General features: G+C 35.5%; 1 protein-coding gene across 1 annotated transcript in view; it reads right to left on the reverse strand.

Moving 5' to 3' along the window:
• The window catches only part of LOC139727688 (uncharacterized), a 109,465-nt gene that overhangs the window by 81,626 nt on the left and 10,462 nt on the right, over nucleotides 1–17,377 (reverse strand). Inside the window, exons 5-6 of the mRNA XM_071638670.1 lie at nucleotides 1,588–1,701; nucleotides 523–651 (exon numbers count right to left, since the gene is read on the reverse strand). Of these exons, the coding sequence (XP_071494771.1) occupies nucleotides 523–651; nucleotides 1,588–1,701 (243 nt within the window). The remainder of the gene's footprint in view (nucleotides 1–522; nucleotides 652–1,587; nucleotides 1,702–17,377) is intronic.

A 17,377-nucleotide genomic window follows, 5' to 3' on the forward strand; every position in this document is an offset into this window, starting at 1 on the left:
ATTATTAAAGTATGCAAAATACATATTTTTTTTTTTAAATCACTGCAAGGAGTATGGACCATCTAGTACAAGTCTCTAAACTTTCATATCCATGTCATTAGAATGAATAAACGCGCACCACCTGGCAGGTGTGGTATATTGTAGTCGTAATGATTTCGAGTAATAAAAATAAGTATTGATTCAAGTTTTGTTATTTTTTAAATGCAATCACTGATTTATCGTATGCAAGTACATTACTTGTATCAAGAAAGCATGCAACTCTTTGGAGCCCAACTGCATATTTTGTTTCTTATTCATTAATCAATTTACATTCATTTTGTATTTTATTATTATCATCATTATCGCTATACTCTTTATCTCAAGAGTGGATCTTGAATTTGCAACAAAAAGTCTACCAAACAAAACAAAAAACGAACGAACAAACGAACTGCTGCTATAAGCAATGACGATGCAGAAAGACTGATGTACATACATAAATCATGTATTACGCAAAAATAACAACAATGAAGCAATGTAGCTTACATGTCTGACAGTTAAATCCTGTATAGTCCGTCGTACAGGAACAGCTGTAGACCTCCCTGCCTTGGCTGTCCACTTCATTAACACATGTCCCGCCATTTTGGCAAGGCGCACTGCTACAGGCTCCCGTTTCTGAAAGTAAATCAAACCGTGCGGGATTAAATTATTTCATGTGATTATAGTCAATTACAGTCAATTCACAGGTAAACTTGTATGTAGAGTGAATGAGTTTCTGAAACATATGCTTGCTTTTTTTTTTCTTTTTCAGGATTCATCGTCTAACCCGTAATCTTGCTGTGAATATACACGTATGATTTATAATCCACATAATGTATAGTCAATTCACAAACCCAACAATATTTTCTCAGTTTTCTATGCCGAAAGTTTTTTTTCCAAGTCCATTAGGTAGCATTTTGATTCAAAATAGAATATTAAGATATTACCGTTCTTCATTTAGAACAGTATACAAAAATGCAAACTTCCTTGAAGACCTGGCACGAAAAAAAAAAAAACCAAACAAACAGAAGAAGTAATAATCCCCGTAGCCAAATTAATACCTCATAGCTCTCAGGTTGGGAGACAACGTTTGTGCGTCTAAGTTTTCTATACATATATTTTTACAGCATTGGCATGAAGATATCTCTTATTCAAACTGAAACAAAGGAAACTTAAATATTCATTCGAATTTTAGTTTAGTTTGGTATTACTTGTAATCAATAGGGCTCAACTTTCGTGAAGAAAAGCTCCAAAGTAGCAGTATACCGGTGTACAGGTGTATTATTATCATTTTTTTTAATCAGTGTGAGATATTTGCGATTTAAGCTGCTGCAAACAAAGAAAACAATAATTATTACACTTATATGCGATAGTCATGATTTTGTTGATATCTTTAGAAATATCTCTTTTTATAGGTAAAGAGTGCAGTATTCTTGAAAACAAAAATATTCTTCTGTATTTGAGGATGCCCAAATTTGACAAAAAGTCGAAAATGCATATAACCTCTTCTCATTCCTTTTAACATTCTGTAATATATCAAGAATTTGTTACTTTGTATACTGTATAACATACGTGATTCACATGTCACTCCCTGGTATCCAGTCGCACACAGACAGACATAGCCGGAAGCTCCCGAGAGGAGGATGCAGGTTCCTCCGTTTTGACATGGCGTACTGTCGCATGCATCTGTGCAGAAGAATAAGAATGCAGTGTTGACAACAATGATGATTGCAATGATGATGATAATCATCAACATGATCATATCAATTATATTAATAACGATCATGTCATGACTGGCGACACGTTTTCAAAAGGGGAGCACTGTTGGGTTTCATGAGCTAACAAGCAAAAAAAAAAAGATTAAAAAAATGAAAAAGGCCTTCAGCGTATCACCGGGTGGCACCTATTTAATGTGGATGAATAACATTGATACATGGATTAATAATAACTATGAGGCGGCAGCTTTTCACGATATATACAGTATATACCTTTGTGATTATCTCTATTTTTTGTATTGCTTTTTTTGAAAGTTCTGAACTTAATGGGATTGTTGAAAGTTTTGTTTTCTTCAAATTCTCTCCACATGGTGTGCATTTTGTGTGTACATGTCGGTGTGCGTGTGTGTGTGCGTGTACATGTATGAGTGCATGTGTTTGTATGTGTGTGTGTGTGTGGGGGGGGATCAACAAAAAAAAGAAGCAAATCTTTCCAAATGCAGTATACTGTTCTTTGATGTTGGCATACTCGGTTGACATTAAAAGAAATGATAATGAAGTTACTCGACGTTACCATGGTTACACAGCATTATGCACTTGTTCCTTGGCTAACTTACGATGTTGACAGTTGGTGAAGGTGGGGTTTTGTTTTCACACCACTTGGCAGACCTGGCATCTGATAAAAAGTGTATTTAGCTGTATTTATCAGTCGATTTCGATTACCATGTCTCAAAGTCGGAAACTACAACCTGTACATGTGCAGGTAACGGTTTTGCGCTTATTCTTAGAACTATGTACAATGTACATGTATCATTGCATTTTCATTTTCTTCAGTTCGAATTAGAGACATATCATTTATCTAATTGGTCATAGCAGACCAAACAATAGAGTACGGTTCTTTTAAACAACACATCTTCTTGTTCAAAATGATAAGATTGTGTCTGATTTGAATATCGAGCAACTCTCACATGGTTATTCTGATTATCATGATTCCTTTGGTTTACGCTGCGCTTAAACGAATATGAGAATTGTTACCACATAAGAAAAGTACGTATTGACTGTATAGTCAATATCTTTGCCCCTCAATTAGTGTTCCAAAGCTTCTAAAAGCTCTGTTAGACAAAAAAAAACCCTCATATATTAATGATAAAACACTGACGATATTTCTGTTAATTCTCATGCTGATGTGCAAAGCTATACAACAATGCAGAGATCTGCAAGTTTCAGCAGGTTGACATCATAAACAGACTGTACAGTACATGTACATTACATCATCAGACTATTGTATCTCTCATTACCGCTGGAATATTGCTTTATACAATAAGATGTATTATAAACAGTGTATCGGCATTTTGACACGGTGGTCCCGAGTTTGTGAGACAAAGTATGCAGTATAGCTGTGTAATGCACAATGTACACTGATGTCGGCACTGAGAGGGAGTTTGTATATGTCACAAAGACAGTGTGAGATATACTTTGTAAGCCTATATCTGAATGGGGGTTGATCTATGAACATTGTATTGTTATTGTCCTGGCTTCGTACTCATCGGAGGAAGGCATTTTGTCCATGAATAATCTGCCAATAGGGTGATGCACATCGTACAATTATTTACAGACATAATTAATGATCCAAATTTGAACTCGCTTGCTCCTATACTCGGTGATAGCAATGGCGTAATATTACAAAGCATGAGACTGTCGATACATGTACAAACTGTATATCGTGGAGACATTATAGCCACATGTGCATTCAGATCTCACGTGTTAGGAAATGGTGGTGTGATGAAACATTTCGTGCTAAAATACGGTGTGTATGGCATGATAGCAGGAATTTTTTTCAAGCTTGTAGATAACTATATTTGCAGAAAACACGTTGGGTAAATCAATTAGAATAGTACAAAATGTGAACAGAAATAAGTTTCTAAGAACCACTCTATAATCAGTCATTGTTTATACACTTCTCTCATTGTGTCATTTTCAAAAGGGGTAAAATGGAAATATTGTTGATATCAGCAAAATAAAGGTTTTTTCTTTTCTTTTCGTTCATCGACTGTTTTGTATAAGGGCCTGAAAATGCAGGCGTATAAAGGATTCGAAGCAAAATGAAATCAATTCCATAAACAAGATGTCATTTGAGTTATGCATGTTATCATTCTTACAAGTAAAGTCTACATGAATCATCAACACAATTAAGGTACATTGTGTAGGACTATATTTTAACAAGGCACACTATACACTGTAGGCCTACAGCTGTTTACATGTATATATATGGGCAATTCCACGGTAACTCGCGTTACAAATAATGGGTACATTTTTGGGATAATGTGCCAATATCTTTGTAATTGGTAGGATCTACATGTTACTTTTTTCATCATGGGTTAAGTAGACATACACCAACTAAATGAATCCAAAAAGAAAAATAAAGGACAAACATGTTGGGATTCTTGAATCATTTAATTTCGGTAACTCGCGTTACACAAAAAGGACATGGTCAATTCTATGAAGACCTCTTTTTGGAAAGTCTCCTCATACTAGACAATCTTGATAAAAGTTTTCCTACCTTGAATTGATAGTGGGTTAGGACTCATAAATTAACAATATCAAAGTTGAGTAACAATGACCTGGAAAAATGTAAGGAGCCTTTATGTCGGTAACTCGCGTTACGGTAACTCGCGTTACATTATGTCCACTAACACAGGGTGACACAAATTGATGACATACAATTGTTCTGATGGCACTGAATCTTGTGTTGAATAATCTGAGAGATGCTTATTTGTGTAGATAGTAAAACGAATAAATGTTAAACAAATATTTTACTAATAAACCCAATAGAAGAGTGTGTTTAAGACTCATAAGAGCTTCACTCCTCATAGAGACCTTGAATATGTTTGAATATATACTAGATGATATAGGTGTATTATTACATTGTAAGTTTCAGAGTGTAAAGATGAAAAATGTTGAAAGTCTTTTTAAAACAAAACCCTATATACAAGTTTACGAAACAGCTTACAATCTTTCAAAAATTCAAATCCTATCTTTGTGAGGAGTGAAAACTAGTACATTTCTTTGCAACTGATTGCCAAAAAGACCATTTCATAATTCCACTTTGTGCATGAACAAAAAAAGATCATTTGTACGAACAGGCATTTTGGTTTGTAAATTCACTGACATAAGTATCTGTGATGCGATGATTATTCATGCGATCCTTATCTAAATGATGCTTGCCAGCACATCCACCTGACAGCAAGAATGGTATTTTGCAATATAAACGGAAATAAGCTGTTACTGCATTCAATACAAAACAATGAAATGGATGCCTGCTAAATTATAAACTGATGGGAGTATTCTGATCCCCTGATCTAAATGCAAGTTCATTCTTTTTTTGAACAGAAGTTCCATAAATTGTTATGTCATGCAAGCTTACGCATTATGCCGCTTTGAAAACAAGTGAAGTGCCGAACCAACTGAGAAAAAAGAAAGGTCATTTGTACCAATGTGTACATGAGCTACAGTGTATACGAACTGGCTTATTACCCTACATCGACGTAAATAAGCACTGAATTGATCAGTGTTTTAGTAGTAGCCATGATAAAAAAATCATGGGCGTACATACTCAAGCAGTATTCAAACTTACGACCTCCTGATCACCGGACAGGTGTCATCTCCACTAGACCACCGTGCTTTCGCCCGACAGCAAGTGCTGGTTCTAATTCTTATAACATGCAGTGGGTACTGCGTAATTATTCAAATTCATGAAATTCTTCCGTTGAGATGTTTTCATTGCAACTGATTGACAAATTGCCCTACATCAACGTTAATAAGCTCACTGAACTGATCAGTGTTTTATTAGTGGCCATGATAAAAAAATCATGGGCATACATACTTGAGCAGGATTCGAACCCACAACCTCCTGATCTCCGGACAGGTGTCATCTTCAGTAGACCACCGAACAAGGATTAGAACCAACACTTGCTGTGCTTTATAGCATTCTGTAATAAAAATTCTGTAACACTGATGCAGGAAATTCAAAAGATAAATCTAATGGTCTCATTCACTGCTGGATACATGTACAGTATGCAGTGAAAGCCAGGCTAGACTCTTCAATGTGGCATGTGATCAGTGGCCTTGATGCTAATCACAGTTTATTAGGCTGCCCTCCTTTGTTTCAGTCCAGCATAGTGTGTATAGCACTGCATTTGATTGTTTTCACCACAATCTAGCTCAATTAAGTGCTAAAATTTGCTTATGTTGGGGGAAACTTGTGTTTATAGTTGGTAACTCGCGTTACATGCCGGTAACTCGCGTTACATGGTAACTCGCGTTACACTTTTCATTGACATTTTTTAATGTGATGACAGTGTTTATTCAAGTCAACATCCTGTGTACAGTATCAGGGTGTGATGAATTTAGAAAATTATGATTCCCAACAAATTACCTCCACTGCTTCCTTCAGAATGAAAAATATTTCTTGTTTCGGTAACTCGCGTTACATGGCTCAAGGGCTGAACTTTCATGTGGTGATTAGAATTTTTTGAAGGTGGCATAAAAATTTCCTCATGGGAGACTGAAGTAGAACCAATTTGCTTCTTTAAAATAAATTAATTGAAGTGCTAGCAGAATTTTTCTATTAAAAAAAATTATATCAAGTTAAGCATGCATTTTAGCAATTTGGATGACTGAAAAATTGTCTTCAACATTTGTAGCTGTTTCTCGGGAAATATTTGACCGATTGATATAATTCTTTGAGTTTCTTTAACTTCAATATATGGGTAATACATAATGAGTAATTCTTTTGCAATATGATAAAGTTGAAATTTTAGTGCCATGTCCACATTCCCATGGAATTGCCCATATATACATGTATCTTGTGGATATACACATAATTGATATACATGTAGGTACTGTACTTTAAAATATACATATTCACCTGATTTGCTCTGACGTGATTGTAAGTATAAGACTCTATTTTGGTCATTGTAAATGAATTTATCTATCCTGCTCGAAACTACCCTGAAATGAATAGTTTTATAACACTTTTTTAAAATGTAGATATACAAATACAAATACATGTAAATGTATATTATGTGCTGGATTTGATTACATTATTTTCTTTAAGCATTGAAAGTTAATCAGCTGTCGTTAAAGGTCAGAGGGGCAAAATACATGTAGAGAATACATCGTCGGTTTTTAGACACTATTGTGGTGTGAATAATTATAGGAACCACTTAAAAATGAGTAATTACTCTTTAACAACCGTATTCCACCTGTCTACTCGGCACTGAGATGGATTATTATTTTTTCTCCATTAAATTGTTAAAGATGGTACTTTGAATCATCAGTATTACTCGTCCATTAATAAGTACATAGGGACCTACATGACGTACATTTTGTATGTGCACACGGAAAAACTAAGACAGGTGCCTACCCAGGTTTACATTTGTATCACCATTCGTATATAGTGGGGTGACTAGTGATTAGTATAAAATTCCATAAATCCATTTAGCAATTATTTAAGATTCGGAGTTACACCATAGTAACTGCGTTTTACAGAGCTGAGGAATTAACCACTGCCCCCTTCCAATGATCTACATGTTGGCATATCTTTCTTTCTCTCCCCCCCCCCCCCCCCCCGTCCTACGGTGGCATCGATTAATTACGAGATGCCGAATTGAAATCAATATCTTGGTAAAGACGCACAAGCACACACAGGCACACGCAAGAAAAAGATCACCACTTCTGTCGGCGTACAGCACTGTATACACCATTTTGTACACGATACAGATAGTCTCCTTCCCGTGTCGCTATCATAATCATAAAAAATGAAGAACTGGGCCCTGTCAAATTAGCAAATGATTGAGTTTATCAAGAAATTATTGGAGCAGAAGGATGAAGATGTGCTGTGACAACTTTTTTTAGTCGTTGTTTCCCTCTGTACAATAAATAATTGTGAGATTGAAATACTGAGCCGATTTGATTTTTTAAGAAGCATGTTGAAAAACAGTTTTTGTTCTTTTTTAACAAGCATAATTACGGTATGGGCAGTGTACTTAACCTACTGTACATGTACAGTGTACAATGCAAGAATTTCAGAACCTGATCATTAATTTTGTTCCAATTTTATAGTATCACTGCCGGCAACTATATATGACAACTACTGTTGGGATAGACTGGTGGCAAAGTCGCTGCCAGGAAGCAATATATGAAACTTCCTAATGTCACTAAATGCTGACATTTTCATGAAAGATACACTGTATATGATTCAGCAGTTGCAATCTTACCCATGAATTTTACAGAGGGAGAAAACCGATTAAAAAAATTAAAAAAGATGTCGTATGACAAGACCTACATTTGTACAAGTAATCCCATCACTGTGAATCAGGCTACACCAACATGCAGTAGGAAAAGTGGATGTACATTGTGGTCTACATAAATTCGGGTACTGTTCGTTATTCCGGAGGTTCGTTAATCCGAAACACACAAATTCCCTATACCTAGAGGTTCGTTAATCCGAAAATGAAAAAGGGTTCGTTAATCCGAACATTTTTGGCGTTATTCCGAAGGTTAGTTATTCCGAAAATGTGTTCATCCGAAAATGAAATTCGGAAAAACAAACCTTCGGAATAACGAATCTTAGGACTGAAGAGCCTTCGGAATAACGAACCTTCGGAATAACGAGCTGTAACCCATTAATTCATCGTATCATTTCTAATTGGTGCAAGTATGATATCTGATTCAGAGATTTGATGTACAGTGTGCTGTGTGTGATAGATTGAATGTATTTTGATATGAGAGTTAATGATTTAGAAGAAAAGATAGCGAGAAAATATTTTTTCTGAATCAAACTATTTTTTTTTTTGGTTAATATAACAATATCTGCATCAATAAGTATAAATGACCGGCAGGCACAATTAACATACATGTACACTTGTGCATTGTACATGTAAACTCAATTCATTTATAATATTGAGAATAAAAATCATGCACAGTGTAGACACTGCAATTGTAACATTTGTGTTTGTTTTGTATTTTAGGATGATCCAATTGTGCAATTGTTAAGATGAATAAGATTGATTTCTTGTTGTTTTATGTATTTTTTTTTATTATGTACTACATTCATGGTCCTTTGTTAATAATGTCTGTAATTCAGCCTCCGGGCTGCGATGGATAATGATCAATAAAGTACTTTTTCAATTATTCAGTTCAATTCAATCTGACGTATGATATTTCATTCACGAATGAAGAAGACACTATCTTGTGCAACGTTTGAATGTAAAGTTTGTAAAACGTCTCGTTACACGCAGATTAAGGGATTCCTATCGTTTGTATGACCATACAGTAAGAATGCTCGAAGGTAGCAAATACTAGACATGCGAGAAGGACATCAATTCTGTCCTGACTTTTACAGAAACGGTAACAGGCAGTCAAAGAAAACAACGAGGGAAAACAAATTGTTGGTCGAAAATATTCGTGTGTGCAATGGGCACTCAAATTTTCCACTGTTCTCAGAGGACCGCAGAGAGAGGTGGAGGGGGAGGGGGAGGGGAGGGAGAGGGGACGGGGGAGGGGTAGGGGAGGGGTAGGGGAGGGAGAGGGGAGAGGAGAGGTAGGGGAGGGAGAGGGGAGGGGAGGGGGAGGGGAGGGAGAGGGAGGGGGAGGGAGGACAAGAGAGAAAGAGGGAGAGGAGTGAGAGATAATGAAAGAGATAACAGATAAAGATGTCAGAAATTAAGTCCAAGCATATACATGGTGTAGTATATATAAAACATTGTAAAATGAAAGAGAAGCCATAAACTAAAACTGAATGAATTATTTTCTGAAAAAGAAATATAGTATGTAAGAAAAACGTAAACGTCTATTTTGCGTATGTATAGTATGGAGGATAGCAACTATTCGAACACTGTTTAAATTAAGGTATTTATGACACATGCTGTGTACAGTTTAAAAAAAAAAAGTCAAATATTCCGCCGGAGTCTGATCAAAGACTAGTACAATCTTCTTTGCGGCCTGCCCTGATATACAAGTAGGGCAAGGGAAAGAAACGCTTTTGGTCAATTACGTACTTGTAATCAATACGAACAATGCGATGACTGCAAAAATCCAATAACTTGTCTTTGGAAATCTTCTGAGAGCAAATTGATTTGTAAACAAGTGCGCCATCCTCTGGAATATCGTGTTGCACAATGTTATTGTACAATGACTACTTTATATCATGCGTTGGAGGTCTGACCAATATACAAAGTGTATATGCATTGTACAAGTAGGTCTACATAAATGGATAAACTGCATTACACCATTACAAGTATTCATCTATCTAGTCAGAATGTAGGAACCTTAAATACGGAAAGTCCAAGATACCCAGGACTGGTATACATTTTGTATCACCATTTGTATAATGGAGACAGTGCATGCATACATACTGTTCATGTACATTGTACGTACAATTTGTCGGTGATACGTTGTACATTGTGTACTGTACAAAGGGTGTACCTACATAATCATAATTTAATGTACTTGTATAACGCACGCGTGTATACATTTTAAGTTTAGTTTATGGGATATTATGCATATACTGTATGTACTTACATTATTTTTGTACTTATACAATGAGTGCAGTTACATGGGGCCGAATGCTTCATTTGGTTAGAATATAAACATGTACAATTGCAAACAAAAGTTGTACTGTGCATGAGAAAGAGCAAAAAAAAAAACAAAAACAAAAACAAAAACCAACAACAACAACCCCCAAAACCGTTGTGTAAATACAAAACAATTAACATTGTATGTAAAAATTGTTATATGTACGATGTACTGTACAATGTATACTGTATTAAGGCCAAAATATTGATAAAGCCATTTTGTTCCAAAAGTACAATGTACATGTACAAGTAACTTCGATTTGATTTAATCAAATTGTATGGTGATCACATCATTGTTATTTATTGTTATCTTTTATTTTGGCTTTCCATTCTTTTGTTTATTTCCGTAAATACAAAATGTACAGGTACAGTACATGTATATTGTCGATTTCTTTGAATCTATCTCGAAGAGGCGGTAAAGAGATACTGGTTATTATTGTTTGCGGTGTTACATTATCTTGTATCATTATATAATTGCACAGAAATATATTTACGTGTATGTATTCTAATTTATCTATACGCCTACTATTACTGTTAGAACACAAAACTCAAAGTCACTCTGATGAAACAGAGAAAATAACAAATGTGCGTCCAATAGAAATACAGTGTATTGTGTGTAGCAGATCAATTAAACTGTTTAACATGATTATTTGAGTAAGTAATAGACTTCATAATTGTAAAATGACTCCCCTCCTCCCAACAAAATAATGAAGAATGACAAAGAGTAAAAAAAGCGTTTTACTATTCCTGTTGTTCAGTTATGGACCGTCCCTCATGTATATCACAGTATGACGAATTTCATATTATGAAAAAAAGTGTTGATATTTTTAGTTTCGTCCTCATTAACACAAAGGAGTTATTTCCATTCCCGTAAATTTGAATTATTTGTTATTAAACCTTTAATCAACACAGAAAATTGTAGCAAAATATGCGATATCTTTAATCACAACTTCAAGAGTATTCCCTGTAATAATCATAATGACAATTTTAGTGAGGTAATATCACTGAATTTTTTTTTTTATTTTGCACGATCTACAATTATGCTTACGTGTGCACATGTAAGAGCATTGTATTGGGATTGTGATATTGAAAAGTAGCGCTGAACCCGATTTTGTACAGGTATACTGTAACTGCTAATTCAAATAACTGTTTGTTCATAACGTAATATTACTTGTGTACAGTGTATGTGTGCTTGAAAATAAACACAAATACGATGTTAGTTTATCTTCCCCTTTCTTTTTTCCTATCAAGTATTGCCCACGTTAAATGTTATTTCATCTTCCTCTTCCTTCTTCCAAAATTGCTGGCGTTAAATGTACTGAGAGATGTGTAATGTTTAACAATACACAAAGAGTATAACAATTGGAGAAAATCGGTATGCTTACAAAAGTAAATTAACGTTCACATCTACGGAAGAGACAAAAAGTAAGAGTAAACAAGGGAAGGGGTTACACTGAGGGTATACGCCATACATTCTTGTAAAGTATACGTGTCATGAGTATCTCACAGAGAGTAGTCGTATGAGTGAATTAGCCAATGTTGAATACATACATGTGTATAATAAGGATATATATATATATATATATATATATTATATATATATATGTATATATATATGACATTTAGGAAAAATTATACAGTATCGACGCACTGAGAACAGTGATACAACTACATGTATACGTTCTTGTGTACACGTTCAAGTACAGTATAATGCCACGTATATTACAAGCAAATTCGTGGTGAGGACAAAATTTAACCGAATGAATGATGATAATCATGGATAATGACGAAGTCAAATTGGTCACCTGCTAAATCTTTAGTAGACAATACGTGCCACAACGTACAGACGTAGCCCCCATACATCAAGCATGTTGTAAGATAAGTGGGCTTTGTGTACCCCCACCTAGCACAATCATCAGAAGCCTGAATATACACCGTAGTCCGACAGACGGCATACAAACGCTTATTCAAAATTTTGAAGAGGTCACGGATATGGGACATTGATAATTATGGATACTGTATACGCACTTTGGGCGAAGACTTGAGTTGACGTGAAAATCACCAGCACCAGGATCCTAATGGAAGCTTTCGATGATGATATCTCCATGACTTTATTTTAAATGGTCAACTCTGCAAACTTGCTGCGATGGAGTCGAACATGTTTTGCCAGTACCCGGCCTGGTGAAAACAGCTGTGTGTGATCGCCGAAATAAAACTCCGATGTTGGGATGAAAGTGAGAATGGAAGCCACGGAAGCGGTATAAACAACTCAGACACGGACAAAGAGAATAAAAGTAGGTGACAAAAAGACTCTACAAGGAACTTCAACTAATGTTTATGTAAGTGGATATCAACAGTGGACAAGGCGGACATGAAGTGCATTCCATGTGCATGCTCGTAAATGTTTGAACTGGGCCGATATTCTGTAATAACGCTCTCTTTACGGTTGAGAGCACCTTACGATTCTTCCACATGCAGATTCACCCAATTCAAATAGGTTGAGGAGACAATACACGAATTCCCCAGCCAGCGTCGCTGGTTGCATAGCAAGCACACGACGCCATTGTTGTTATTAGTCTCTTCTCGTAAACTGTATTAGGAATCAGATTCGCAAGGCTCGTTGCGTATTATGATCTGCCCACCTTCGTTCTCACTGAACTTAGAGGAAATGTGAGCTTATGATTGTGCACGTCTTTGTACTAGTATTTAAACGTTTGTGTGTCTGATCTCAATGGCATAAATATCGTCATTGGAGCGCAAGTGAAATTGGTCTTAGGATTGAGACTATCAATATTACGTGCGTTGAATACAGATCCGCCACCGTGCATTCACCGATCCATCGCTTCATAAACATGTTGGCGACCTGTTGAATTGCGAATCGGATAATTACCCTTATAAGCATTTGCCTTTATGCCCTGCCGACCGGTCGTCAATGGTAACGGGCACAAGTAGATCAGAATTGACCATGCTTGCTTAATCATGAGGTTAACTTCCACTTCCACACTTTCAAATGCAATTGTTTCACATTAGTGCAGAAGTCAAACAGCGAGGCGTTCAGTGACGATGCTCGTGTGTGGCGCAAGCAACATACTCTATAAAGTTGTCTTCAGGTGGGTGGAGCTCCAACAGCGAAGCTCCATCCTACATGACTCAATAAAGATTGACGAACCTCAGTTCGTGGATACCATTGTGAATAGATGTGTTATGACACCACTCCCGCTTTTCAATAAGATCAGACGGGTGAGTCAGAAATCAGCGACAATAATAGGCCTAAGCTTGCAAAACAAGTATATTATGAATTTGTACGTCCCAGATATTTCTCTGCACAGAATTTTAAAACTATCCTCCCTATCCCTTCCTCTTTTCCTCTCTCTCCAATCTCTACCTCTCTCTCTCTCGCTCCGACCATCCTTCACAGTGACCTCGTGTTAGACGTATCGACTATTCTGGTCTTTTAAAAAGCGTTGTTTTATTTTTTCGTATGCTTAAATGTCATGCCTATTTCCAAAATGATAACCAAGGTCACACTACATAAATCTGGGCCAAGACAGACACAGAAGGACTCTCTTGTCCATCTGCTCATGTACTATACCACAGTGTTTGCGATAATAGTTTTTGTGTTTTAAAAATCCATTATTTTTCAATTCAATTCAATTCATTTATTTTCATTCTTCTTTTTCCAACAAAACATAACACAGAATAAATCAGGAATTGATACAGTAAAAACATTGAGGGATGGAAGGTATTGGTGGAGATTAGGATTCGCTTTTAACTTTTTGCAGGAAACCACTTTTGAAAAGTACAAAGCATACCAGTCCAAGAGAGAATCAAAGTTTATTTGATGAAAGTCAGTTTTGGAATGGCTGAGACATCCAAAAGCAAAGTAAAACAAAGTGATTGTAATAAATGGTGGGTCCCACTTTTTACTATTAAGATCGCGTTGCTTTGGATATCTCAGCCACTTAAAAACTTTTTTTTTTTCAAATAACCATTTAACTACTTTTGGAATTACATCTTACTCTTTCATATTTCATTAGAGGTTTCTAATTTTCTCTCTCGCACACACACACACACAAATCTGGAGAAACCTGAAGTTTGGTCTCCACCAAGACTAAGCGATCAATTCAACCTACCAAACGCTGGTGCACAGCGTAATCTTATCAACGCACACACACACACACACACACACACACACACACACACACATACCATACACAACACATGTACTTAGTATCAATCATTTTCCAACTTTCTCTTTTCGTTTTTTTTTATTCACGTTCCATATTCCACATTTCGTACAAGTTTTATATTCCATTTGATTTGAAGCAGAAATGTTTTTTTCACACAATGGTCAGTTTGAACCAATAATGCACAAATGTATAAGGACATAATAATCAACGTGTAATATGAGGAACCCATTAAAAAGCAAAGCTTGTAGGATGTGGGTTCCAAAACTATAACATAGGGTTTTAGTACAGTATATCAAAGTCAGAAGTGACGTAACATGCAAAATTCAAAATATCGAGAATATTACAATGTTTACGGGATGTACAAAGTATAGCATATAATGTTTTATGATTAACTTATGGTATAAATGCTTTAAAAAGTAGCAAGTTAATCAAACTGGTGAGGTCATCCGAGCGAGGCATCATTTAAGTATATGCAAAAAAAAAAAAAATAAGCGATTACGGCAAAATAATTACACATAGGATTTTAGAAAATTGGCTTTGAGATTTTTCTTAAAGGAGCTTAAAGAACTTGAGTGCAACCGAACCGAATCTAACTCATTCCAGAAAGAAGGGCCGGTAGATGTAATTGTCTTAAGGGCTAAAACTGTACGAACAGGGGAAAAATGATAGGATTCACTGTGTCTTGTAGGGTAAGTATGAATATCACTGTTTTTCATAAACATTGAGGAAAATACTAGGAAGGTCACCAGTATTCAACTTATACATGAAAATTCCAACATGATATAAATACAAATCAGAAATTTTTAACAATTTACTTGAAACAAACAGTTCATCAGTATGATCAAAAAATTGTGCTCGATTTATAATCCGCAAGGTCTTTTTCTGAACCAAAAATAACGAATCAATTTTAGTCTTTGAGCAATTCCCCCAGGCTAATATTCCGTAATTCAAGTAAGGTAATAATAAAGTTGTATAAAGAGAATGCAATATTGGCTTTGGGAAGAGATATTTCAGTTTGTGAATAATTCCAACATTCTTGCACAACAATTTACATAAATAATCAACATGTACCTTCCATGAAAGGTTACTGTCAATATAAAAACCTAAAAATTTTGTTGAATCTATTTGATTTAACTGTAAACCGTTCATTAAAACTAAACCTGGAAGAGATTTTATTGTGTTACTGAAAACCATATAATTGGTCTTATTTATGTTAAGTGACAATTTATTTGCCTGAATCCACTCAAACACCATCTTAAGTTCATTATTCAGAGAATCGAGCAAAACATAAGGATCTGAGTGAGAATAAAAGAGACTTGTATCATCTGCGAACAGAAGAAAAGACAGCAGAGAGGATGAGTTACGGAAGTCATTGATGTATAAAATGAATAAAAGAGGACCTAAGAGGGAGCCCTGTGGAACACCACAACAAATCGAGTTTATATCAGATTCATGATTATTTACGGAAACAAATTGAGATCGACCGGTAAGATAACTTCTGAACCACTCCAAGGCCTTTTCACGAATACCGTAATGATTTAGTTTATACAAAAGAATTTCGTGATCTATTGTGTCAAAGGCCTTGGAGTATAGTCCAGAAACAGACCGACTGTATGCGACTTTGTGTCTATAGCTCTTACAACTTTCTCAACCAGTAGTAATATAGCAAAACATTTAATACTTTAATATGAATCCTTTTTTTCTCTCTATCTCGCTCTATCTTTCACACACACACACACACACACACACACACATACGCACGCACACATAAACACACAACAGCGCACAATGCAATTTCGCATGCACTGCACTATGCATTTATTTTCATCATCCAACTCTGGACCAATGTCATTAAAGCAAAAGGCTGAAGTTATTCCGTAACACACTTACAATGTAACTTACTCTTAATTGAATTAAACTGAAATGAATTAAATCAATTTCTCATTGTTCACGACAAAACCAAATAAGATCCATACTGGACAAAATAATACATCAAAAAATAATCAGACCACAATTCGAACATAGAAAGGCAGGGCTACAAGAGTAAATGCAATGATCATGATTATATAGAAGTTAAAAGATAGCACAAGGGTAATTTTAAGTAGGCCCTAAATGACGAAACTAGGGATGAGGTCCATTACACAAATAAGAGTGTCAAATTATGACAGAATCAGCTTCAAGCAATGCTTGGTATGTATGCATTTTAGTCCGGTTGCGTGCGTTTCATTATAATACATTTGAATAGAAAAATAAATTGCCACAAGAACAAAGATATTTAATTGTCTTCGCTAATGTTGATAATGAAAAACAACAATTCAAGAAGGAGAAGAGAAAAAAATAACATGTTCATTGAAATTTGATAAATACCCCTTTAGACAATGTCATGTTAAACTCAGAGTTGAGGATAAATACAATTCATAATAAAAAATAAAAGTTAATGGTCAAACTGAGTCCCCAAATGCATGAACGCGTAAGAGTAGAGAAACAGTCCTGAAATTTTGAGAGTGTAGAGGGAGAAACTGATGCACTGTTGTACCTTTTTAACATTAAAGAATTTAATTCGTTTTTGAAAACTTGACGGTAGGCGAGCATCCACAGAAAGCCATCAAATGGGAATTGCCGTTAGTGTTGTTGCAATAATCAAAATTATACGGTGATACAATTACAATCCCAATATTCACTTATTGATAATCATGCTTACAGTTCGGTTATTCAGTTTGCGTGATGTGCGTAACTGGCCCTTTAAAAAGTTATATCAGATTATAAAACTTGCTTAATAGGGGATTAGAATTGTTTGAGTATATTGCATATGACAGGATTT

Source organism: Diadema antillarum, unplaced genomic scaffold (genome assembly GCF_040938485.1).
Source record: "Diadema antillarum isolate AM-2024a unplaced genomic scaffold, OU_Dant_1.0 seq00000143_RagTag, whole genome shotgun sequence".
Taxonomy (NCBI): domain Eukaryota; kingdom Metazoa; phylum Echinodermata; class Echinoidea; order Diadematoida; family Diadematidae; genus Diadema; species Diadema antillarum.